Source organism: Echiichthys vipera (assembly GCF_963691815.1).
Source record: "Echiichthys vipera genome assembly, chromosome: 9".
Taxonomy (NCBI): Eukaryota; Metazoa; Chordata; class Actinopteri; order Perciformes; family Trachinidae; genus Echiichthys; species Echiichthys vipera.
Window position 1 is genome coordinate 3,714,900 of NC_139834.1, and position 24,340 is coordinate 3,739,239.

General features: G+C 47.0%; 1 protein-coding gene across 1 annotated transcript in view; it reads right to left on the reverse strand.

The window, feature by feature from the left end:
* pard6b (par-6 partitioning defective 6 homolog beta (C. elegans)) overlaps positions 1 to 23,620 on the reverse strand; it is a 28,396-nt gene extending 4,776 nt beyond the window's left edge. The window contains exons 1-2 of the mRNA XM_083920134.1: positions 23,224 to 23,620; positions 19,529 to 19,751 (exon numbers count right to left, since the gene is read on the reverse strand). Of these exons, the coding sequence (XP_083776260.1) occupies positions 19,529 to 19,751; positions 23,224 to 23,283 (283 nt within the window). The 5' untranslated portion in view covers positions 23,284 to 23,620. The remainder of the gene's footprint in view (positions 1 to 19,528; positions 19,752 to 23,223) is intronic.
* Positions 23,621 to 24,340: the final 720 nt, after the last annotated feature.

Genomic DNA, 24,340 nt, shown 5'->3' on the forward strand with positions numbered 1-24,340 from the left:
GCATAACGCCACAGCAGCCGAGCAGGCAGGCGCTCAAGTCCAACCCCCAGCCCTTCATCTGCATTTCATCTGCGCTCTTTGACAAATAACCAACATATGGTACCGCGTTGGTTAGACAGCTTCAGAGATGCAGGGCAGGCAGATTTTCCACAGAGCAAGGCTAACTGTTTCCCCTGTTTTCAGACATTATGCTAAGCTAAGCTAACCCTCTCCTGGCTTTAATGCACAGATAAGAGGGTCCTATTGATCCTCTCATTTAACCGTGTTGGGAGGGTTGCTTTGAAAACATTATTCACAATAGATTACAGAATATACGCCCTAAATGTCATTTGCAATGTGTTCCATGAACTCAAATTCAGTCACCGAATCTAAAAACGTTGGTTTGCTTTTGAAATATTCGACTTGACTTTGACTTTGTACTCAGGACTTAACTTGACTCAGAGGATTACGAAGCATTCAAATTAAATATTGCATAATGCATTTTTCAGGCCACTGAGAAGTTCGATTTATCATTTCATTCATTCATCTTCAACCGCTTATCCCCGGGTCGGGGTCGCGGTGGGGCTGGAGCGTATCCCAGCTGACATCGGGCGTGAGGTGGGGTCCACCCTGGACAGGACGCCAGTCTATCACAGGACACATAGAGACGAACAGAGACAGACACCCATTCACACCTACGGGTGATTTAGAGACATCAATGAACCGAACACCTGAATGTCTTTGGATTTAGTTGTTGAAATATGATTTGGGTGATTTGGTGCCACGTGCACAAACCTGGCAACCTGCAGGACGCAGCAGAGCAGCGGAGGCCGAGGGTGTAAGCGCGCTGCAGCGGTTTTTATTAATGTTGAGATAAACCTCCACTGTCTTTGCACACGTGTGACTTCCTCCTACCTCGGCTCTGTGTCTGGGTTTCAAACACACGTTCCTGACCGTGTCCTGGCTCTGTGTGTCCTCTGCCATCGTCATGTGGCAGCTGCACTGCAAATAGTTATACGTTCCTGTAATGTACATTTTAGGGCAAATAAAATCAAACTAGAAGGTCACACTGAGAGCCCAGACCTCTGCCAAGGACATGTCCTTTGTCACAGTGTTAAGAGAAGTGAAAAATAATTTGACTGTACGCCCTGAGATAAAGACCCGCTCTTGAGACAGGTTTGTCCTGAATCCACTGTGTCACTAAGTCATGAAAATGAAAATGTAGCCAGTTTTCTGAAACATAACCTCCGAGGTGGAAATAATAAAGTAATCTATTCAAGCAATGTATGTATTTAGAGGCGCCACGGTGGTGTGGTGGTTAGCACTGTCGCCTCACAGCGAGAGGGTTCCTGGTTCTCATCCCGGCTGGGGCCCTTCTGTGTGGAGTTTGCATGTTGTCCCCGTGTCTGCGTGGGTTTTCTCCAGGTTCTCCGGTTTCCTCCCACAGTCCAAAGACGTGCAGGTGTTCGGTTCATTGATGACTCTAAATCACCCGTAGGTGTGAATGGTTGTCTGTCTCTGTTCGTCTCTATGTGTCCTGTGATAGACTGGCGTCCTGTCCAGGGTGGACCCCGCCTCACGCCCGACGCCAGCTGGGATCGGCTCCAGCCCCCCATGACCCCGACAGGGACAAGAGGCTGAAGATGAATGAACGAACTGTATTCAGAACACCACCAATTTAAGCTACAACTGTAAGTTACTGTTTTTTAATTTATGTACATACATGCACAGAGGACTTGTACAAAGAAGATGAGCTCATCAAGGGTGTTACAGTTAAAACCCACGTAATCTTTTACACATACATCATGACATAATGTCACATTACTCAAGGTGCATACACAACCCATGTTTCCCAGCGCTCAGTGCATTTCTCCAACTGACGCCTGAGTACAAAGGAAGTCTCTCCATAATGTTAATCTCTTGGATGGTCCCACGCCACTGCTCCAATGTTGGAAGGTCTAGTTCAGGGGTGGGCAGCTCAGATCCTGGAGAGCCACTGTCCTGCATGTTTTAGGTTTCTCTCTGCTCTAACACACCTGATTCTGATGCTCTGCTCGTTATCAAGCAGCTGATGCTCGTCACAGTTTGATTATTGTTAGACTCAGGTGTGTTAGAGTAGGGAGAAACCTAAAACATGCAGGACAGTGGCCCTCCAGGACCGGGATTGGTCTAGTTGCAACCATTTCCTAGTTATAGCTTTCCTACAGCTTGCCAAAGGTATCTTGAATTAACTATTTATCCTTCTGTAGGACTGTTTCTGGTATTTGACCATGTCACGGGGGCAGCAGCTTTAGCAGGGACCCCAAACTTCCCTTTCTCGGGCCACATTAACCAGCTCTAACTGGGGGATCCTGAGGCGTTCCCAGGCCAGTGTGGAGATCTAATCTCTCCACCTGGTCCTGGGTCTTCCCCGAGGCCTCCTCCCAGCTGGACGTGCCTGGAACACCTCCCTAGGGAGGCGCCCAGGGTTCATCCTTACCAGATGATCCTGAACCACCTCAACTGGCTCCTTTCAACGCAAAGGAGCAGCGGCTCTACTCTGAGTTCCTCACGGATGCTGAACTTCTCCCCCTCTCTCTCAGGTAGACTCCAGACCCCTCCTGAGGAAACACATTTTGGCCGCTTGTACCCTCGACCTCGTTCTTTCGGTCATGACTCCCATTGACATTTTGTATTTTAGATATATAATCCTGATCCTTTTAGAGTTTTTTGGAGCTCTCTTTCAGACGAGAGACAAAGTGGGTTTGAACAAAGAATATCACGGTCACATTTCAGCTGCATGAGTCACAGGGGAGCCACAGAACCCTGCCCTTTTTATGTACATTTTGATGAGGAAGTGTGTGTACACTGTGGAGCCGCTACAGACTTTAACCCCGCATGGCTGATTTACACTAGACCCGCGGGCGGCCAGGTAAGGGAGGGGAAACTAGACCTTGGCTCCCTAATGGTTAACCTGCATAATACAAGCAGCTAAACATTAACATCTCTGTGACTCCCGTTCTATTTTTCGCTCACGTTTTGTCTATTTCTGTCGTTCTTAACATCTCAGAACGTCTAAGAACGTCTAACGTCTTTCTTCTGAATGTGACCTCAGCTTTTTGAGTCTGTCTGCTGTTTTTACAGCACTTTGAAATCTCTGTTTTTAGATGAAAGTGCTCTATAAATAAAGCTCTGGCAATGTCACACCCAATATATATCTCCCCTCCCTGTTTGCCTCTCCCTCCCAGTGTGTGTGAATGTGTGTGTGTGTGTGTGTGTGTGTGTGTGAGTGAGTAATCTGGGAAAATATCCATTCAGGTGGCTGATAAGGACCGCGGCTCTCAGGTTCTGACAGGTACGCACCCCGCCTCTACCCTCTCCATCCTTAAAACCAAAACAAAGGATCATCTGTCCCGGGGAAAGAGCGGCGGTCTCGCGTTTCAGTTCCCATGGGGCACGGGTCTAGTGTATACGCGTTTACCGTATCTTCGCCTGCCCCGACTCCCCATGAGAAAACAATACAGCGACAATAACTTCAGAAGGGTCAAAGTGAAACAAATGATGACAGATTTGTGTCTTTTGCATTGTTTTGGAAGGAGGCCGGCAGACCGAGCGTCCCATCCTGGGTCAGGCAAACGTTGATGACTTTACCTTTGGAGAAAATAACATTTACACATAAAGAGGGAAGCAAGAGCTGTTTGAGAAGGTTTGGGGACCATTTGATTTGTTTGTTAAAGGCGTGGAGGAAGTGGACGAAGAGGAGGTTTGAGTACTGGTCAATGTAAACCTCTTAGGGCGCACTCACACTGTCCTTCCGCACCGCGCCCCGGGCTTTAGGGTACTTGTCCCCCCATCCCTCTCCCCCCGCGCCCCAGGCACGTTTGTACTCACACTACCTGGGCCTCGCGCCAATGCTTCTCACTGTCCATACGTCATCACGCCGTAACACGTCACACGCATTGATGAAGTCATAGCGATGAATCGCTTTGTTTACAAATCTTTCCATAGACCTCAGAGTTTTTGTGCGTCTTGTCGACTGTTTTTGAATCTTTTCATCGACCAAATCTGCAGTAAACACTCCACCTCCGCATCACACTAACGTGAACCTTTCACCGCCATTGTTTGAAATGTCCGCCCATGGTCCCTCCGCACATAAAATGACGTCAGAACCGCCGTAGGCATCGTGCTTGTTCTCCTACACGTGCGCACGCTCGTGCTCGTACATGTGCAAACGCGCTCTACAAAAGTCCACCTCTCTCAGACGGGCCGTGGACGACCAGCTGGTCGCAGTTATGCGCGGAGCGGTTGCACTCACACTGGTTAAACGCACTAGGCTTTAACCGAAAAAACGGTTTTGGCCCGGTGCGGAAGGACAGTGTGAGTGCGCCCTTAGTGAGGCTAATGAGAGCATTGATGGTGAAGTTGCTTTTAAATGAGACTATTCTTGTAACACGCGAGTGTTAATATCAGAGGTTTATTTGTATCTCGTACGTATTTAATTTCTTTCTGTCCTTTTACCTTAAATTGTTTGTTTGAAACTGTGTGTGCACCCGTGTCTCAGTGTAGTCTGGAGCGGTGGACGTGCACTTCCGTGAGTTTGTAACAGTACACCGTGCACGTGTTTTGAGTACAACGTCAATAAACATATTGTTCCTTTTGACGAGTCAGAGTGACATCAAAACGCTGAAACACGAGTTCTGTTCCTGTTCAAACTGTTCCTTCTACGTGCCCGTAAACACCGCCATAAAAGAGGAGCATTATGCAAAAAAGGCGTACAGGTGTTTCAGAGCACTCACACACAAACAAACACACACACACACACAGACACGTACACACACACAGGTCTCTCTCCATAGCTGACACAAGGGTTGTTTTTGCAGGGCATTCATCCATAGGAGGAGGTGATGCTCCACGTCTCATAGGGGTCTCAAACTGACCCAGTAAAGGGTCGCTGTGGCTGCAGGTCTATTCCAACCAAGCAAGAACACACCTGACTCGACTTCCTCAATCACCTGAATCGTCTTCACACAGTTGGATTTGTTGGATCAGGTGTGTTCTTGCTTGGTTGGGATGAAAACCTGCAGCCACAGCGGCCCTTTACTGCATCAGTTTGAGATTCACCATCCCTCCATCTCATATGAAAGGCCAGTCCTGACAGTAGAGTTCCAGGTGAGCAAAGAGAATAAGACGTTCCCCCAGGGACACTCGGGCGCGCACGCACAGCAAAGACATGCTGTGCCGGCGGTAAACGGTACGAGCATGCAGCTTCAGTAAGCTCACACATATGGAAACAACATATGTAAGCACACAGAGGCAGGTGTTAATTTACCCGCGCACGTGCATCTATAAAGGTTTATCCGCGGTTAGTGACGACGCCCGGGCACTAATGAATAGCAGACACCCAGGAAACCCATAGCTACATTACAGCTCATTAGAGCGCGGAGGAGAAGCTCTCCGTCTCTCTAGTCTAATTGGCTACAACGGCCGATAGGCAACGCACAATATAAACACACACTGTTCCTCATCTGTGACCTTATTTTGTGCACACTTGTATTTACACACAGGGCCCAGGAATAACACGAGACAGTTGCAGTTACACTACAAATAATATGTTGGATGATATGACAAGCTTTTGCATTGTTGTTAGCTAAATACACAACTAAGTTTGCTGTAAACGGCTGGTACATAGCAAAGAAAAGTTCCCTTTTTTTGTCACGTTGATGACAAGTGAAGGGTTGCGGAGGTAAACCGATGACATCAAGGAGACACTTGAACAGGGAAATGATAAGACCTAGAACACGGGTCTGCAACCCGCGTTTTATAACGCCAAGATCGAGAGGGATGTTGTTTATTTAACATTCACGGTGCAATTTCGCAATAAATCAACTCGTGCATGAGGAACTCTTCCACCAGTTATTCAGCCAGTTCTTCCCTTCAAAGCACATCCATTAAAGGGGCAATACACGGCGTTTACACAGTGGGTTGACCATCCATTTGATTCCTGTTGCTACAGCGGTCAAGCGTCCTGCTCTCATGTCATACAGTTTCTGATGATAACAGAGGCAGAGTCACATTTTTGGGTCGTCTTTATTAAATAATTGGTCTGCATACGTCCACCTCTGCTGCTTTGAGTCCCCCAACGTTGATGAAGCGCAGTACTAAACCACTGGAGTACCTCTTTGACCACCGTAGCTTATCTCCATCACCGACCCATGTTAATATGTCTGAAAGTAGCTCTGTCGGTCGCCTTTGCCGAAGCGTCTCATCTCCTCAGGCAATAACCACGCTCCTCACCTGCTTCGTATCGGTATCATGATTCACAAACCCCCCCCACTTAAAAACATAATCCCGGGCCCCGCACAGGTTAGGTATTCCAACTATGCGCTGGCTGCTTTGATTACCCACACTTTGAATGGAGTCGGTGAGGCGCAAAGGAAGCGAAGCAACGGAGGAGAAAATGACACACACCGTCACAAGCGAGGACACATGCAGCGATGCTTGGTCATTCCTCTCCGTGGTATGTAACGAACACACACACGCACACACACACGCACACGCACACACAGCTCTATCCTGACATTGAAGGGGCTGCGACAACTCCGCCTGAGGAGAGGAAAGCCCCTGTTCAAAGTGGCATGCATTGGTTGGACACATCATCGTCCTCGGTGCTCTATTCTTCACACGCTCTGGACTCTGGACGTTCAGAACACGCCGCAGCTCTTTACACCATCGCCTCCGTCCGTCACAGCACCAGAAAGTACTACAGAGAATGTTTGTTACTGGTAGAAATCATTTTTTAATAACTAATATAAAACTAGGGCGACACGGTGTTGTGGTGTTTAGCACTGTCGCCTCACAGCGAGAGGGTTCCTGGTTCAAATCCCGGAGTCCCGTGTCTGCGTGGGTTTTCTCTGGGTTCTCCGGTTTCCTCCCACAGTCCAAAGACGTGCAGGTGTTCGGTTCATTGATGACTCTAAATCACCCGTAGGTGTGAATTGTTGTCTGTCTCTGTTCGTCTCTATGTGCCCTGTGATAGACTGGCGTCCTGTCCAGGGTGGACCCCGCCTCACGCCCGATGTCAGCTGGGATTGACTCCAGCCCTCCTGCGACCCCGACAGGGACAAGCAGTTGAAGATGAATAAATGAATGAACGTTCCGGCGGTTCCTGAGCTATTGCGCTCACAAGAACGCGACAAACATTACAAAACAGGTTTTTACTCACAGAAAATAAACGTTGAACGCTCTAGAACTAAACTACACCAGTGTACGTTAAATAATGTAATTTAGTTCCTTCTCTGCTAACACTCATGCGTGCACCTGCTCTGACACTCTCATGACACCCACTGCTTCACTCCTTAGTCACATAGTATTCCAGTTCATATGACACAGGATGAAGAGGCCTTCCCTTGTAACATAATGAGCCCCGACGACAACCACGACACAAACACTCCACTGCTTCCTGGTACTTGTCATGCCGGGCGCTGCGTCAGGGGAAACCTGACACTGTGTCCAGGTGACACACAACACGATCAGAAAGGAGCTACAGGAGGGTCATGAGTACGGCAGACCGCAGCTGCTCTGGGAGAGTTAGAATGAATGTGAAAGTAGAACGAACATTGAGCCTCAGACAAAGGTCAAGTGCACATGCACACACGCAATATTTGTTGTCCTGGTTTTTGTCATTATGTTTGTTGTATTTGATGTTCTTTATTCTAACGTGTGTATTGTTTTTATTCTGCTTGTGTAACTTTTAGTGAAGTCCGTCCGTCCCGTGCCCCGTGCTTTAGGGTCCTTGTCCCCCCCTCCAGGCCCGTTTGTACTCACACTACCTGGGCCTCGGAGAATGCTTCTTGCTGCCTATACGTCATCACGCCGTAACACGTCACACGCATTGATGACGTCATGGTGATGCGTGGCTTTGTTGCCAGATCTTTCCGTAGACCTCAGAGTTTTTGTGCGTCTTGTCGACTGTTTTTGAATCTTTTCATCGACCAAATCTGCAGTAAACACTCCACCTCCGCATCACACCAACGTGAACCTTTCGCCGCCATTGTTGTTGTTGTTAAATGTCCGCGTAGGGTCCCTCCTTCTTTTTTCTACGTCCCAACAGGCGCACAGGAAATGACCTCAGAACCGCCGTAGGCCTTGTGCTTGTACATGTGAAAACGTGTACCCCTCCGGTTCCCAGCCAAGTCACCTATGGACTGAGCTACTGCCGCCCCATTTATACTGTTCTATTTAAAAATAAGTGGCTTCCATTCATTCATGTTTCACAAAGGGTTAAACCTGAGCCAGGCCTTACCACAATAATAATCCTACCATAGTCACGCAGGCGTAGTTTTTTAACACGTGGTATCAGAACATCTCTAAACTGCTGCTACACCTGTATCATTACAGCTGGGGTACGGAGCATCATAGGTCACAGCACACATTAATCTGTGAAGTAAATATATTGTCCGGGGTACGCATAAGTAGTGATCCAGCTGAAAGTATTTATTCCTTCATGATGAATAAGATTAGCTGGCTGTGAAACTCGTCCTCAGCATCCAAACATGACACACGTCTCAAGGATCTGAGAATGAAAAACACTCAGACAACGACCAGCCGCTGAAGGTTGTGGTGTTCTGGAAACAGTCACGTTTGTTGATGTCAAGACTGGACGTTCACCGCACACTCGGTACCACGGTGTTCCTGACACAGAGGGATACAAGAGGAGGAGGAGGAGGAGGAGGGGGAGCGTACGTGTGTGTCAATGAGAACTTGTGTGTCGATGAGAAAAACCAGGGGTGGAGTAAAACAAAAAGACTTGAAACAGGCGAGAGGGGCAGAAATACAGCGAACATAGACGGGGGGAGGGGGACAGAGAGAGAGAGAGAGAGAGAGAGAGAGAAAGAGAGAGAGAGAGAGAGAGAGAGAGAGAGGGAGAGAGAGAGAGAGAAGGAAAGGAAAGCAGAGGAGGAGGAGGCGATAAAAAAAACTTTCAAAGGAGTAAATTCCCGGAGGGTTGCTATTCTCGGTGTGGCGAGCATACCTCCCTGGCACAGCCCTGATAAAAAGGGCCTTAATGCTGCTGATAAGACGGGGAGAAAGAAATGAAAGGAGGGAGGTCAGAGGGAGAGCGCTGAGAGGAAAAGACCGAGCACAGAGTACACCGAGTGCTGATACGAGTGAGGCGTTTGGGGAAAGGTAGATGCCGAGTCCCGCGGAGGTGTGAGGCGAGCCGGAGCCAAGACAAAGCCGAGTGTGCGATCGAGCTGACAATTTGAGTAATGACTCATTAAATCCATAACTCAAAAGACTTCAGTCGTCGACGTTAGCCCGCTCCTAGCCCTCCTCACAGAGTCTCACTCATGAATTCTCCATTACGTTCATCAGTCCTGCTTTATTACTCGGTCTCGACAGGAGCCATTTATCAAAAGTACTGGAGCTAACCGCTACACTGTGAACCAGCTGGAGCTAGCAGTATGCAGTGTGCTAAGGCTGCACCTAGGGATGGGACGATTCATTCATTCATTCATCTTCAACCACTTATCCCGGGGTCGGGTCGTGGGGGGGCTGGAGCCGATCACAGCTGACGTCGGGCGTGAGGCGGGGTACACCCTGGACAGGACGCCAGTCTATCACAGGACACATAGAGACAAACAGAGACAGACAACCATTCACACCTACGGGTGATTTAGAGTCATCAATGAACCGAACACCTGCACATCTTTGGACTGTGGGAGGAAACCGGAGAACCCGGAGAAAACCCACGCAGACACGGGGACAACATGCAAACTCCACACAGAAGGGCCCCAGCCGGGATTCGAACTGGGAACCCCCTCGCTGTAAGGCTAACCACCGCCCCACTGCGCCGCCAGTACAACCTTCATGAGCTGTGAGGCGACAGTGCTAACCACTACACCACTGTGTGGCAATTTAAATTGCCGATCGCAATAAAAACACTCACAATAAGATGATTGTGGTGAATTTCCACATACTATACATACTCGGGGAAGACCCAGGACCAGGTGGAGAGATTAGATCTCCACACTGGCCTGGGAACGCCTCGGGATCCCCCAGTTAGAGCTGGTTAATGTGGCCCGGGAAAGGGAAGTTTGGGGTCCCCTGCTAAAGCTGCTGCCCCCGCGACCCGACCCGGGATAAGAGGCTGAAGATGAGATACTATGACTTTTTTATGACATTTGTCATCAGGGGGACTTTATGATTCATGATGATCTTATTTAAGATGGTTTGCAAGTTCACTGTCTGTGATGCAATACTTTATTAAGTGATTCAAGTGTCTTTTGGAGCCTTTTAAGAGTTAATTAAGTATATTTTCTGATGGTTATCTGTATAATGGGCTACACGGTGGTGTAGTGGTTAGCACTGTCGCCTCACAGCGAGAAGGTTCCAGGTTCGCAACCCGACCTGGACCTTTCTGTGTGGAGTTTGCATGTTGTCCCCGTGTCTGCGTGGGTTTTCTCCGGGTTCTCCGGTTTCCTCCCACAGTCCAAAGACGTGCAGGTGTTCGGTTCATTGATGACTCTAAATCACCCGTAGGCGTGAATGTTTGTTTGTCTCTGTTCATCTCTATGATAGACTGGCGTCCTGTCCTGACAGCCGATCAGTCGATCCTAGCTGATCGGCTCCAGCGACCCAGACCCCGGGATAAGCGGTTGAGGATGAATGAATGAATGAATCTGGATAATATCATGACATGATTACTGCTAAATTAATCACAGACTGCTTTGATCACAGATGAATCATTTGAATCATGTGAATCTGTCAAACTTCTCTGATCGCAGCTTCTTAAAGGTGAATACTTCCTGGTTTTTCTTCCTATGACGGTAAAATTTTTGAGTTGTGGACAAAACAAAACATCTGGGGAGGTCATCTATGGACCAAACAACTAATCGATTAATTGAGGGAATAGGAATTAATCACAGATAAAACATAATCATCAGTTGCAGCCCTACAAGTGCACAAATCAACACAGCTTACAATGGGGGTTGATGCAGAATGAATACATTTTATTTGCCATGTACAACACTTCCCACTGTTTCCTGCACTGCCTCCTCTCTTCCTCACCCTTCAGTTCCCTGTGTCCTTCACTCAATCTGTCCCTCGGGCTCTGGTCCACCTCTCAGCGGAGCCTTTTTGTCTGTCCCCTCCTCTGTCTGTCTGTCTGTCCCTCCTGGTGTTGCAGATTCTCCTGTCAGCCTCTGTTTCCCTTCTCTCTCTGTCTGTCTGTCTGTCTGTCTGTTCTCTCAAGGCTGTGCTTTTCAGAGCGACTGCTGCTGCCACATCAAGCACAGGAATCAAATTTTCCTTTGTGGGCAGTATTGAGACAATTGATGTAGCACCTGGAAATGAGGGTTAGTCTAGGATAGTGGCTGGATCACCTGGACTGGTAAGGTAAGTACGGCTTTGATGAGGGGCTGGGACGTGCTGCGAGGAGTCGGCTTCGGGCATGCAGACTGGAGCAGGGACGTGCCTGGGGCTGAGGGTGGGTTTCAGGTCGGGGCAGGAGGAGGGGCCAGGGCACTTGGCGATGTACATGTCAGTACCAGGCTACAGGAAGGAGGCTGAGTCTGGGGTGAGGCGGCTAGATCTGGGTGTGATAAACCGAGCCGTCTACGCAGCCCTGCTATATGTAGCCTCCAGGGGGACGAGGGAGAGGAAGGGCTAGATGTTGGGGAGGATGGAGGAGTAGAAGGGAGGGAGGAGCAGCCGCGTGGGCTGGGGGTACCCAAGTCTATTCTCACAAGTCTGTCGCTCATGCGTCTGATTAGGGACTTTACAGGGGTGGGACGGGCAGGGGGGCTCTGTGCTTCTGGCTCTGTCCTGCCTTCAGCATCTGGCTCTGGAAGACAACACAGCCAACCTGCAGTTAGATCAGGCCACCGAGGCAGATTTCTCACTGCCACGGTGAACTTTGAGCCGACCGCACCATCACTAAAGCAGTTAAAGACTTACTAGCATTACAAATGAGAGAAAATGCACCAGTGCAATTAAACCCATAGTGACTTGCCCATGTGTACATTGACAGGATTAACAGTCACTGCGATAGTTCTGGTCATAAAGAGATCCCTTCCTTGGTAAAAGTGTGCATGGAGAAAGGATGAGGGGTAAATAAACTACAAACAGTGGCAGTAGTTAGGCAACAGTGTTTGGGAGGTGCACGTCAGAGCCTGCTGACTGTGGTTCACAGCGAGCCAGGGTAAATATGATGGAATGGCGTGCTGAAAGAAAGTCACAGATAAGCGTATCAGTTATCATGCTTCATATCAATATCACTGTAGCGCCCAGCTCGGAGGACGGGAAGAAACACATCTGTCTGCTCCAGAGCTAAAAGGAAAAGATACCACTGGATATTAAAGCATCTCTAGTCTTTCCAGTGTACGTGCAGGATTTCAAATGCGAATAAATGACTTCACGCTCCTCTTTTCGTACAGAAACATCTTGTGCGTCACTTTCAAAAAAAGTCTTTGAGTCCAAAGTTCAACAATCTCTGTTAGACATGTCACATGTTCACCCGACACAATCAGTAAGCACGCTTTCCTGCTCCCTGTGACATAATTCCACTGCACGGTGAGGCACGGCTCCGCTGCACCTGCTCGTTTTTAGTTTTCCGTTAGCAAAGGTTGTGGATAGCACATGGTACTTTTTTGGTATTACCTTTTAAAAAGCCAAGCTGCTGTCAAAAGCGACCACAACCTTTTAATTAACTCGACCCAGATTTTTAAAAATGGCGGCCCACAAAACTACACAGTACGCTACGTACGTTAGCATTATTACCGTGTTAAATATACACACGTTTTGGTTTTAGCAGACACACCAGAGTGAGATCTACTGATGCTTACACTTCACGGCTACAGCATGCTACATGTATAGCGTTGTGTTAAGACTAAATGATCAGAGTATGATGATCATGTTTTGATCCAAAGGGAGTAAGGAGAGAAGCGACTATTTACTGACGGAGCCGAGTGTTTTGTGTTTTGTTTTAAGGAGGGAATCAATGCTCTGCGGTCGGCTGAACAGGTACGGGAGAGGAGGTAATCGATCGCAGATGCCGTCATTCTCCCTCATATACATATATATATATATATGTGTATATGTCCAGACCTCAGATGCAGGTTGCTCAGCAATACGGTTCCCTTACAACAACAGCATGGCTGTAACTACTAATTAACCTACATTATGGGGCAGGATACTCCTTCTAAAACACATGTACGCCTATACTTTATTTTCAGTCCTATTGCAGCCAATAAACACGTCTGTTTTCTTTCTAATCATATGTTCTCTTGTTTTGCAAATATAGTGAAAAAAAGATAGAGTCACATTTTGGGTGATGATTCCCTTTATAGTACGTAATACCTTGATATAATGCCGTCACCGCAAAAACCTAAAATAGCAGCATGATATACATTTTGGTTCGTATCGCTGTACGACTGACAAAGTGCAGACGTCGCAGCAGATGCAAGGATCCGGCGAGTGTTGCGTTGGCGATGATGTCGCGGCCGTTTTACGCAGCGTCGCTACGGCGATCAGCTGAGAATCCCGTCTACAACGAGAGGGTACTATCTGCAGCGGAGAACGAAACGGAAAAAAAGCACCTGGTACGTGTCGAGTCAAACCGCGTGGTGGAAATAGCTCACTGCATCCCCTCCCTCCATCTTTCTCGTTCTTCAGTTATTCTCTTTTGGTTCGCAGAGGTCAAAAGTGCCGTTTCTCCCTCCTTTTTCCTACATCTATTCATCTTTCCCTAACAAACTCTGAGCTGAGAAACTCTGACAGTCTCAATAACAGAGAGCCTGGACTCCCACCCCCCCTCCCACTCTTCTACCATCCAAGCCGCCCTCCCTCCATCTTCTCGCAGCCTACATAAAGTCTCATCTCATCAGGTTTTAGGTGTAACCTTACCAGAGTAAGGTTTTAGCTTCCTAAACTCTCTCTCTTCCTAGACTCTCTCTCTCTCTTGCATTAAAAAGCTCCCCGTCTTTCTCTACTGCTCACCATCTCTTTCTCTTTCCATCAATACCCCCTGTTGACGGAGCCAGGCTCTGGAGCCCAGGGTCCAGTCTGGCCTCCTGTCCTGTCTAATCTAGCCAGCAGACGTGATCAGAGCCTGGCCACATTCCACCCAAAATGCCCCCTCCCTCCCTCTCTCCTTCCTCCATCTCTCTCCCTCTCTTTATTTCTTTCTCTCTCTCTCTCTATCCCACCCTCCCCAGCTTGGGCCTCACTCTGCATTCCTCCCTCACTAATACTATTCCCACTATCCTTCCCTCGCTTTCCCTCTTGCTGCATTCCTACCACACTTACACTACTCCCTCTCCTCTCCCCACATCTCTAATTACACGCCTTGCCCAAACAATGCCTTATACATTACTCCCTCTTTAATACTGTTTACTCTGTCTCCCTTTCATCCTTCCATCTCGCCCTCATTAGGTGGAAGATGTGTTCCTCCTCCGCGCATTCCTCCTCCGGTGCTATGAATCCGTCGTTCCCTCACAACATCCTAGGGAATAATTCATGCTCAGCGGAAAACTTGAGATCCAAAGCAGGGGTGGGTGATATTCTAGTCTAAACTTCTCTCGTGTGCTTCATCCATTACACCTGCAAGCACTTTGTCTCCCTCCCTTTAATCCTTTCGCCTCACAGTCGTCACCCAAAATCGTTTTCAACACCACAACGACCTCCTTGTTTCATCTGGCTCTCTGGGACTGTCACACTCTCAGCCCATCTTTTCCCACGTTGCACCTACAGCGTCTGTCCCTTTCATTACTTACCACACTAAGTGCATTGCTTATCACACTTTGCGCTGCTGCTCTTATCCTGCTCTAATGCTTGCTTGCTTTGCAGGGTGGGTAGACTTTGTCCATGTTGTACTTTCACACTGTACATTTCCTTTTCTCTTGGGCGATGATTCACCGGCTGGTTACTGATTACTAAAGGCAGTCCCTGCTGGGATACGCAAATACACGCATACCTTTCTCCTCCACCTTACTGGGGAAAAGTTACGGGCCGCTCACGACTGAAACTGTGAGCGATGACCAAACAAACCAACGCCCTGAGAGAGGGATTACGTCAAAGGCTGCAACCAATACATGGCCGACAACCTATAAACTCCATTTATGTTGTGTGTGGAAACGTTCGGGTTGACGGATACAGTCAAAGATGGCGTCACTGGAATGAGTCGCTTTGGATGAAAGTGTCAGCTAAAAGACTTAATGACTGAAAAATATGTTAATTTAAAAAGCAACATCAACAGTACTCAGCGGGCCGTTCAGTGGTGTCTTCAACAGCTGACTAATGACCACAACATTCTCCATTTACACTGAGCTTAACAAAAACAGCACGGACCAGGATGTAGCTTTTGACAGCTCTCATCTATCGTGCTTCCTGGACCGGGTGTCATTTAGATTGTATTGATTCTGATTCAGACTGTCTGTGTAGTGTGTCTGACACACACACACACACACACACACCATTCAAAGTAGTTCCACCTAACACAGAAAGAAGCTTTAGACAGTTTGTGTTTTCAAATGCTAGTCATATTGCTCCCAGCATGCTTTGCAGCTCCCACCAGCCTCGAGGAGACTCAAGCAATCTAATCCACCTATCAAAGGGCCTCTTCACTGCTGCCATGACAACCGGTAAACAGTGGACACCTCAGCGCGGGCTCAATAATCATCAGCGCATTGTTCGTAGATGGGGGGGGAGGGGAGTAGGGGGCATCCCCGGTGTTAAACTGGAATTTGTTGAAGAAATTTTAAAAATGACTGGCACAGACAAAGTCCACACACACACGCACGCACGCACGCACGCACGCACGCACGCACGCACGCATGCTTTGTCGGCAGTACAACGGTAAAGGCTGGTCACTGATGTAGCGCAGACGCATACATAACAACAATGTGGGCATTATTCCACAGCAGACCACAACAATACAACAACAGACACTCACAGCCTCACACCCGTCCCGATCCATCTGCACATCAGTGAATGAACAAAACTCACCTAGCCTGGGATATAAACGTAGGATTTTGCCTTCCGGTCAAATAAAACCCAGTGCCAAAAATAACCTTGTATGACACGATTGGACTGAGCTGCGCTGAGACTAGATACACCGGAAATTGTCTGTCGCAAACCTGTTTACAATCACTGAGACCGGAGATTAAGAGTTGTTTTTATTAGCTCCAAACATATTTCCAGGATAGCTGTGTAATAAGATTTCATTGCACTACTCCATGAAGGCCAAGTTGCAACTTTGACCCACACTGCCGACTTGTCCCAAGTCCTGCTCTTATGCAATAATGACCAATCGCATCATATCGGACCACTGACTGTCTAAGACATTTACATAATGGCTCAGTTAATGTCTCAGAGTACACAGTAGCAGTCTAATGGCATTATGAGCCAGTTTGTCTGAAACACTGGACTGAAGCACTGTGGTAACCAGACTCATCACCGTGGTAACCAGACTCATCCGATGTTTATTTTCACAGAACCACCTAAGAAGGAGTCATAGGAAATGTCAACGGGCAGGCACTTTCAAAATGTACCTGGCAGGTGATGGACGAACCATCTGTCAATCAAACTCTCGCCAAAGTCACTCAGGACCTCCCCCCTCAACTGCCAGTAGCTCCTCACAGGATGCTGATTGGATGACGGACTTCTATCTGAAGAACAAATGCGTGACCGGAGCCTGATAAGATGGATTTTCATGTGACGTGAACACCATATCGCTTTTGTGCTAGGTAAGTAAGCACCGTGGTGCACTAAACACAAACTGGTTTAGCAGAATCACTCAGCAGTCAGGAGAGGAAAACTGTGGTAGGGAGAAGAGCTGGGTTAATTAAAAACTAATTCTGATTCAAATCAATTTTATATTTGAATTATCAGATATTGATTCATAAAATCCAGAATATATCTTTTTTGGTGTCACGTGAAACTATAAGACCTAAAGAATCTATTGCCACGGTGGCTGAATAACGCTCCAAACTTAGGCTACATTTCGGCAAGGTAAAAACTGGCATGGCCGTTTTAAAAAGGGGTCCATTGACCTCTGAACTCCAGATATTTGGATGTAAGGCTACGTTCACACTGCAGTTACAATTGACCTGAATACGTGACCCATATCTGATTTGCTTTTGACAGTGTGAACAGCACGAGTCACATTGAATCTGACATGTTTGGATCAGAATTAGACCACCGTTTCCACACCTGTAACAGTTCTGTTGTTTCTCCGTCATCTCTGACTCCAGCAGCAGACACGGTGTCTGGAAAAGTGCAGCTGCAGGCTACTAGTAAGCTAACATTAGCTGCAGGCTAACACCAGTAAGCTACTCTGTGTCGCCTGTGTTGTCGTTTTATAGCTTCTGTACTTTTGGTAAAATTGAATGTCTGCGATCACGTGACCCTCCACTGTGACCTTCCTCCTGTGCTGCTGATAACAAAAAAAAGAGTTTGAAGTGGAGTTGTTCAGCCCGTTGAATGAGTGTTTTATAAAATAGCACCATCTCCGTTTGGTGAAGGGTCATTTGTGCTGACACCGCCATAACAGCAAACAAGTGGCAGTTAACGCTAAAACAATTTCTCCGAAACAAAATCGTTCGTCGTCATGTTGCCAAGCGAGCTGATTTTAAAGATGTGAGCTACTTTCTACATTAACAAACGGTGCTCAGCGTTCAGTGTTTAAAAGGTTTGGAGTTGGCTCTGGGCCTGACGTACCTCTCATCCCCAACACAGAGAAGGAGAAGCCATCCACTCACTATAGAGATAATAACTAGTGTCTGCAGATAGATAATGAATGATATATAAGCTGACAATTTGCTGCATCCGCACACTGAGCCTTTAAAGCTGGGACCAACTGGTGCTCAGCAGTACGGTGAAGGGGGGGGGGACAAATCAGGAGAGAAACAAGAGTCTGAGGGGTCTACGTGGCTGTGTGGCTTCATTAGCGTGTCTCTTTCTTGTATCTTCTCTACGAGGCAGTGCGTGTCTGATGTGTGATGCCTGCTTGCCCGCATGGCTGTGTTTTCCTGTGTTTTTGTGTGTGTGTGTGTGTGTGTGTGAGCAGCAGTGAGCCCAGCGTGGGGGCTAGTGTCTGGAGCGTGTAATTGAAACACGGTTCCATGCGGCGCAACACAGTGACCCCACTAATCTCCTCCTGACAAAGTGGCTTAGCTTCCATAGGGTCATATGGCACAGCGAGACAGCTTAAACACAACGACCCGACCGGCAGACCCTGTGGTCCGGCCCGCATTCAACAGGTCACGCTCAGCCTCTCGTTAGCTAGGACGCGCTGCGAAAATCAATTCAATCGAGATTTGATGTGCCGTCTGACAGAAACAGGTTTATGCTAATCCTGAAACTGTTGCAAACAATGACTGCTGAGCAAATATTACAGTAACCAAGTTCTACAGCTAACTACTTCCCTCAGCACCTGAAAAAGATCCCCAGACAGAGAGTATAATAGTTATTGGTAGGGATTGTACCAGAACCAGTGGGGAATTGAGAAACAACAGGAGTATTGAATACAAAATGTGTGTGTGTTGAACAGTCCCGCGGTAAAAACACCCCTCCCCTGTGGCTGCTGTGCCAAAGAAACAGGATATCCTAATCATGTACCCCCCGGGCTGTTTGATAAATAGTGGTCACAGAAAAGTGTGTGTGTGGGGGGGGGGGGGGGGATGCAAATATTCCTCTATTTTTTATCACTCTTTACGTTGATTCTTTTGGTTCTGTCCAGCCCTTGTGGAGAGATCGCGTTTGGAAACAAACACTGCTCCTCAGCAAGGTCGCTGACCATTAGCTACGTGGGTCAGGACGGGACGCCAGAGGACATATCTAGAGAGTGGCGGTGTCGAGTAGTTTGTTTGCAATGACAACTCAACGAGGACGAACTACATGAGCAACAAGCAGCCTGAAAAACTGACAGAGAAAAGTGATACTGTGACCACACAGAGCTTAAATATATTATTCTGTTCAATAGCTTATCCCGTACTTCCAAGTAAAGATGAAAGGGTCTGAAAGTTATCACAGATATCACTATTATTCATCAAATGTGCTGGAAATGTTCAAAAAGCACTGATACAAAATGAGCAGTACATTTCATTTGCATTAATATAAAACAGCCTATTCGCAGCAATTTCCTTTCTGCGCGCTCTGCAGACAGGGTGATCATCTTCAATCATCAATCTTTTCCATCAGTACTCTACTCTATAACTATAAAACCAAAATATGACCACACTTCAAGCTTAGACTCTCTTAGAAGACAGAAAAATCTCACTCCCAGACGCTGCCTTTCGCCAGGTTTTTCACAGACACAAAACAAACCCACGTCGCTGCACCTGCGTCCAGGAGCGTGCAGTATTTACTCTGGGTAATCAAACACAGTTATCATGATAATTCAAATGTGAAGCTAACACTAACTGGAATTTTGCTGCATTTTGTCACTAAACCGGTAACCATTTCATCTCCATTTTTAAGCTACATATCCTAAGCTCACACAAAAAGCAGATCTAACCAAACAAACAGGTGCAAACCGGGACTTTTCTGTCAACATTGCCTGCGTGCTTACCTTTCCTCTGCAGGAATAGTCTGAGTAGAGGGCTGGCGGTGGAAATGGCTTTGTGGTAGTTGTCGTCATTGTTGATAGGCAGCAGGTCCCCGTGTACGTCAGCATAGCCCACCAACAGCTCCACATTGGGGATGCGATGTACGTGCTGCAGGAGGCCGTAGAACTCATCGAAGCGGCCCGGCTTCGACCGATCCAGGGAGAACCGGCGAAACTCTGCACCAAACTGGGACGGAGCAGACAGACAAAGACGTGAGCGCAATTGTGCAGACACACATGGGTATGAGGGTGACAGAAGAACTGATTATGGGCCAAAGAAACCCTGTCGTAAAAAGCCTACACTTGCAATGCATGCACATCATATAAAGACACGTCTCTTTAATAGGGTCTGAGATTTCAGCTGTGACTGATGAGCACACACTGTTCTGGTAGCCTAGCTAATTTCAAAACCACTGCCGGCTGTATGCGAGAGTCTGTCATCCATGTGGACAAGCTAAGACACCACATGTGATGAATTATTAATGTGAACTTTGTGATGTGTGGATCTCTATGTTTCTGTGTTCTGAGTGGCGCTGGCTACCAGGCTGTCTGACATGAATGTTTGGTATTCAGTTGTAAGAAAGACTATGTGCAAAAACATTGCTGGCTTATGAGTAACGTAGTAACCGGTGTGGTCTGACTGGATCAATGGCTGCAGATCCCTAATCTTTAGGCAGCTGTTGAGCCCAATGTCCCATCGGTGGTGTTGATGACAAGTGCCAAGTGTTGTGGTTACTGTTGCCCAGCGCTGTGAAAAGATGATCTACAATTCACTACCAGAACCAGGACACTCCTCCTCTCATGAAGTAGTACAAAGCAGGATTACACCAGGTCCCAGGGCTGTTTCTGGATAAGTACCCGCATTGGAAGACATAACATTTCAAATGACCCTGGACTGCTCAGGTTTGGGAAGGAGCTGAACAAAGTAAAATAGTTAGGTAGTTAGTTTCATTTGTTTATTGTTCACATGTGGAACTTTATCTTTGGTCTCATAAAAACAACAAGCAGGATGTCAACAACAACAATACACACAAACATCTTCAGGTGAAAAAGCAGAACAGCAGAAGCAGTTACATTAAAATGCATCAACCGTACATGGTGTTCAGTGCTCCAATGGCATTAGAAATAAATTATTTTTTTTAAATATTACGATTTGCCCATGCCGAGGGAAGATCAAACTCTGTATTGAGTGGATGTGAGGGATCGTTTGCTATTTTGACAGCTTTTTTCCTAAGCACTTTCACATACAAACAACTTGGTTTACTATTCTCTGCAGCTTGCTGCTTCCTTTTATGTTTAGATTACCGTACCACATTGCCGTGTTAAAAGTTACGATGAACTCTATCAGGTTATTATAAGCTGTTTCCATAATATGCTTGCTCACTCTAAAGGAGTTGAGCCTGCGTAGTAGGTGGGGACGTTGATTACAGGTCTTTTTAAATATAGTCTGTGTTTTCACTGAAATTTAGGTTGCAATCAATAACTGTATATGTCTGAGGTTTTCCAGAGAAATGCTAACTTGAAGCATCACAACAACATTGATGGACTACAACACGTGTGTACTGCTTGTCTTGAACACAATGGATGGAGATTTTAACACACGTTTTGATTCTTATTAACACTGAATGTAAGATGTTAATGTTAGCCTTTGCTGAAGCTACGGTACCAAGCACAGACTACCTGCAATAGATCACATTGCAGTTAAAATAAATGATCCACAGATTTATGTCTTTACAGGCAACGTCAGAATCAAATGACTACAAGCTGGAGCTGTATTCAATAAAACTGCTTTGCAGTCACACCGGTTCAAGATTAGGCACTGGTGTTGTGCCGTGTTCAGCACCCCTGCCGTGAAATGCACCCCTCACATTATAGGTGATATTCTGGATCAGAAGGCTGTTGTTTCCACCTATAGGAGTAGTTTGTATACAGGTCACCCACAAGGGTCAGAACATTGGTTACTTACAGTCTTTAAACTATTTTAAAGAGTTTAAAATCACAAACTTGGATGATAGCGAACACAAAACAACACCTTTTTGTATGTTCTGTATTTGACTCAGCTTTTCCTAAATATAATCCCAGCTTTTTTTGCAATTCATAGGTTCAAAACTATGTGCTTTTAATGTGGTTACCTGTGTATAAGCTACTCCTATAGGTGGAAACAACAGCCTTCTGATCCAGAATATCACCTATAATGCCAGGGGGTTCATTTCACGGCAGGGGGGCTGAATACGGCACAACACCGGTTCAAGATTAGGCACCGTATTCAGCACCTCTACCGCGAAATGCACCCCCTCACATTATAGGTGATATTCTGGATCAGAAGGCTGTTGTTTCCACCTATAGGAGTAGTTTGTATACAGGTCACCCACAACGGTCAGAACATTGGTTACTTACAGTCTTTAAACTATTTTTAAAGAGTTTAAAATCATAAATTTGGATAATAGCGAACACAAAACAACACCTTTTTGTATGTTCTGTATTTGACTCAGCGTTTCCTAAATATAATCCCAGCTTTTCTTGCAATTCATAGGTTCAAAAGTGTGTGCTTTTATTTGGGTTACCTGTATATAAACTACTCCTATAGGTGGAAACAACAGCCTTCTAATGCAGAATATCACCTGTAATGGAGGGGATGCATTTCACGGCAGGGGTGCTGAACACGGCACAACACCGGTTCAAGATTAGGCACCGGTGTTGTGCCGTATTCAGCACCCCTGCGGTGAAATGCACCCCCTCACATTATAGGTGATATTCTGGATCAGAAGGCTGTTGTTTGGACCTATAGGAGTAGTTTATATACAGGTGACCCACAACGGTCAGAACATTGGTTACTTACAGTCTTTAAACTATTTTTAAAGAGTTTGAAATCATAAACTTGGATAATAGCGAACACAAAACAACACCTTTTTGTATGTTCTGTATTTGACTCAGCGTTTCCTAAATATAATCCCAGCTTTTCTTGCAATTCATAGGTTCAAAACTATGTGCTTTTAATGTGGTTCCCTGTATATAAACTACTCCTATAGGTGGAAACAACAGCCTTCTGATCCTGAATATCACCTGTAATGTGAGGGGGTGCGTTTCACGGCAGGGGTGCTGAACACGGCACAACTCCGGTTCAAGATTAGGCACCGGCTCTGAACCGGCCCCTCAAAATGTCCTGGTGGAAAGGGGGCAACTGTCGCGCAGAAGGAGCCATGAGCCTGTCGCTTAGGCCTTTTCACACCTACACGCACGGAACAACAACACAACGAGCAGCTGTCACGCAAACGTCCTGAAACTTGTGTAAACTTCCCACGGGGGTAATTGTGAACGGGAAGCCCGGCTCTAACTTTGAGTCAATATTTGGGCGGAGGAGCCTGTGACAGGTGACACCGGTTCCCTCCACCTCCAAACTTCCTCACGTCAACTTAAACCATACGAGTTTAAGTTTGGTTCCCGCTGACATCGAAGTTCTAACGTACAAGTGAGCTAGTAGTCATGGTAACGCAGCCTAGTGTTGGCTAGGTAACTTTAGCTCGTTTGTCATTTGTGCGACATCATAAGTTGCTACTTAGCAAGCTAAATTAGCCGTTACCGAGGGGGGGGGGGGTTCAGACAACACACACACACATCCGGTAAAGTGAGAGACAAGTGTCCGCGGGTGTAACCGTTACCTTGCTCTTCACCTCCACGGCACTCAAACGGTTGCTCGGCTCTCGGTGGTTCTTGTTCATGTTTCGCTAGCAGCGGGACCGCCGCCAAAAGCACTCACACACACACACACACACACACACACACACACACACACACACACACACACACACACACACTCGCCCTGCTCCTCCCGCTCGGTATCCAAAAAACCGTGTGTATCCAACGGTTGTTGTTATTGTTGTTGTTATTGTTATTATTCCAGGAACACGGACTGTCCCGCGAGCTCTCGGCGTCTAACGGTTCGCGTCGTGTCTCTCCAAGAATGCGCCAACGGCTGCCGACGAGCCGAGTTCACCCCGCGAACTTATCTCCTCTCATAGTTGCCGCTGCCAATGGAGCTACACCACTACTGGAGCCGTCTCTCTCTCTCTCTCTCTCTCTCTCTCTCTCTGGAGAGCTGGCAAGACGACGCTTCAAAATAAGAGTCTGCCCTTCTCTCGCTCTCCACTTCACAATAAGAGTCTGACCGAGCCCCCCCGCCCGCGCCACAGCGACTTCCTGGTTGATCCAATGCGGAAGTGCCCAAAAAGCTGCAGTTCTCCGAGTGTCCGCTAGGGGCAGTTTGCATAATAGAGCAGTTTCTCATTGACTCCCATGTTAAACAGGTGGTTTTCACAGCATCATTAAACCTATTTAAGGCTTTTTTGCGACAAACATTCTCGTCTGTATGTTTAAGTCATATCTCTATGACAACATTAAGGAAGGTGAAGCTAGTTTTTATTTTATTTGAGGTTCTAAGGGATTCGTCCCACCCAGGCCACCAACACTTTGAATTATTGACGTTTCAGGTCTCTAAGTGCTCGGACAAATAGACTTAAAAAAAAAAAAAATTATCCAAAAGCTCTAACAGTGCTGAACACCGCAAATACCTTTACCTATGATGGTACATGATGCTCAGGGTCTCTGCAGTCGACTGTGTTTTGTTTTGTCTCCTTAAGCTGCTACGGTGTGTGTGTGTGTGTGTGTGTGTGTGTGTGTGTGTGTGTGTGTGTGTGTGTGTGTGTGTGTGTGTGTGTGTGTGTGTGTGTGTGTGTGTGTGTGTGTGTGTGCGTGTGTGTGTGTAAGCTTGTCATTTTA